This window comes from Zootoca vivipara, chromosome 3, assembly GCF_963506605.1.
Source record: "Zootoca vivipara chromosome 3, rZooViv1.1, whole genome shotgun sequence".
Taxonomy (NCBI): Eukaryota; Metazoa; Chordata; class Lepidosauria; order Squamata; family Lacertidae; genus Zootoca; species Zootoca vivipara.
Window position 1 is genome coordinate 67,630,568 of NC_083278.1, and position 1,786 is coordinate 67,632,353.

At 40.7% G+C, this 1,786-nt stretch overlaps 1 protein-coding gene across 1 annotated transcript; it reads right to left on the minus strand.

Moving 5' to 3' along the window:
- Positions 1-598: 598 nt before the first annotated feature.
- Positions 599-1,567, minus strand: LOC118082738 (proto-oncogene Mas-like). The gene has a single exon (XM_035110569.1). The coding sequence runs from the start codon at positions 1,565-1,567 to the stop codon at positions 599-601; it is 969 nt and encodes a 322-aa protein (XP_034966460.1).
- Between the last annotated feature and the right edge of the window lie 219 nt (positions 1,568-1,786).

Consider the following 1,786-nt stretch of genomic DNA (forward strand, 5'->3'; position numbering starts at 1 on the left):
TCATTTTTTGGGGGGGGACCCCAAGAGAGTGGGGCCCTAAGCTATAGCTTGTTTAGCTTATACCTAAATCCGGCACTGACTGCATATCTTAAACCTGATCAACTTGGCACACAGAGCAAAGCTGTTGTTCAAGGCTCACTATTCAGCTCCATTCCCTAACTGGGCTGTGACATTTCGATACCTTTTAGATAGACGCAATATCTATCTAAAAGGTATGGTTACTGCTCAGTCCCAACTGTGTCTATTCAGAAGTAAGTCCTATTGAATTCAATGGTGCTTACTTCCAGGTATGTTGAGTGAAGATTACAGGCCTAATATTTATTTAGAAAAACAAAGTTTTCAGTATCACCAGGGTTACTCTCCAGTTTTCTTTTCCACCTTGTTTGATCATACTTCTGCATTTCGTAGAAGCTTAATCCTGCAAAGAGTTTTGGTGATTTGAGGGCCCTGTTACCCCATCTGCAGATGACTTTTCCGTGGTCCCTAGATGAGTATTGTAGCCTACAAGTAACAAATAGTAAAATAAACAAGTCATAATATATTTATTCAGGAACCAGAAATGCCAGTCTATATTCTTTGACTTAGAAGCCTTTTCAGTTCACACCTGAGGCTTTGGATACTTCTCAGTCTGCTTTTGGTCTACTTGAGTTCTCTCCGCTTTGTCACTCAAAGCTGTCTCAAGAAACTTATGGCGGGGCTTCTTTGTCTTCCAACATCCAACAACAATATATATGGACGGGTTGATGCTGCTCTTGATGGAATCAAACAACAGAGAAAGTAGAAATGGGACAGGTGCATCTAGTGTTTGGTGCCAATATGCGATGGCATCAACCATTCTAACTGTAAAAGAAAAGATAAGAAATACAACAGCTAAGATGGTGATGGTGATATCAAGTCTTGCTGGAGCCCTTTGCTTGGCTTCTCTTTGCATTTTGATACAAAGAGCTGCGGTAGAAAAAAACAGGATGGGTTGGAAAACCAGAAAAGTTATTGTGATTTCAAATATAGTTGCAGCTGTGCAACCTGCTCTCTCTTCATTGTGAGATGAAAGGAACCTTGGATAGCAGGAAATATAGGTCACCAGCGACACCAGGCAGGAGAAGGGCCACAAAACGGCACACACAAAGATGGAGAGGTGCTTTCGCCTGTGACGTTGATACCAGACTGGGAAGAAGACACTGAGGTACCTTTCAGCAGCAACAGCTGTTACCAAGTAGATGCTGGTATTGTATGCAAATAAATATATAATCTCCATTACACGTGAAAAGTAGAGATTGACATTAAGTGGTACCAAAAATGAGATAAAAACCATTAGGTAGTAGATGTTTACAATAAGATCAGCAGCTGTCAAATTGAGAATATAAACTGAGAACCTAGTCCTCTTGATCCTGAAGCAAAGAAGCCAGAAGTCAACTCCATTCCCAATAAATCCCCAGATGCAAGTTGGAACAGATAAAATGATAATTGTTTCCAAGAAATATTGTTTCTTTGCCCAGTGCTCCAGTCGTTTATGAACTGTCTTGATTGTAATAGCAATGTGGGAAGACAAAGCAATTGCATCTGCCATGGCCTTAATGTGTCCACCAATTCTTCACCTGCTATAAATCAAACACAATTTGTCATTAGTAAGATGTAGTGATATAGGTAGAAAACATCCAAGAAGATCACTTGACAGACAATATTCCAGTCCCATAAGCTTTGGTTCGTCGTTCGTTGTTCTTCATTTAGTCGTCTTAGTCGTGCTCGACTCTCCGTGACCCCATGAACCAGAGCATGCCTTGGAATT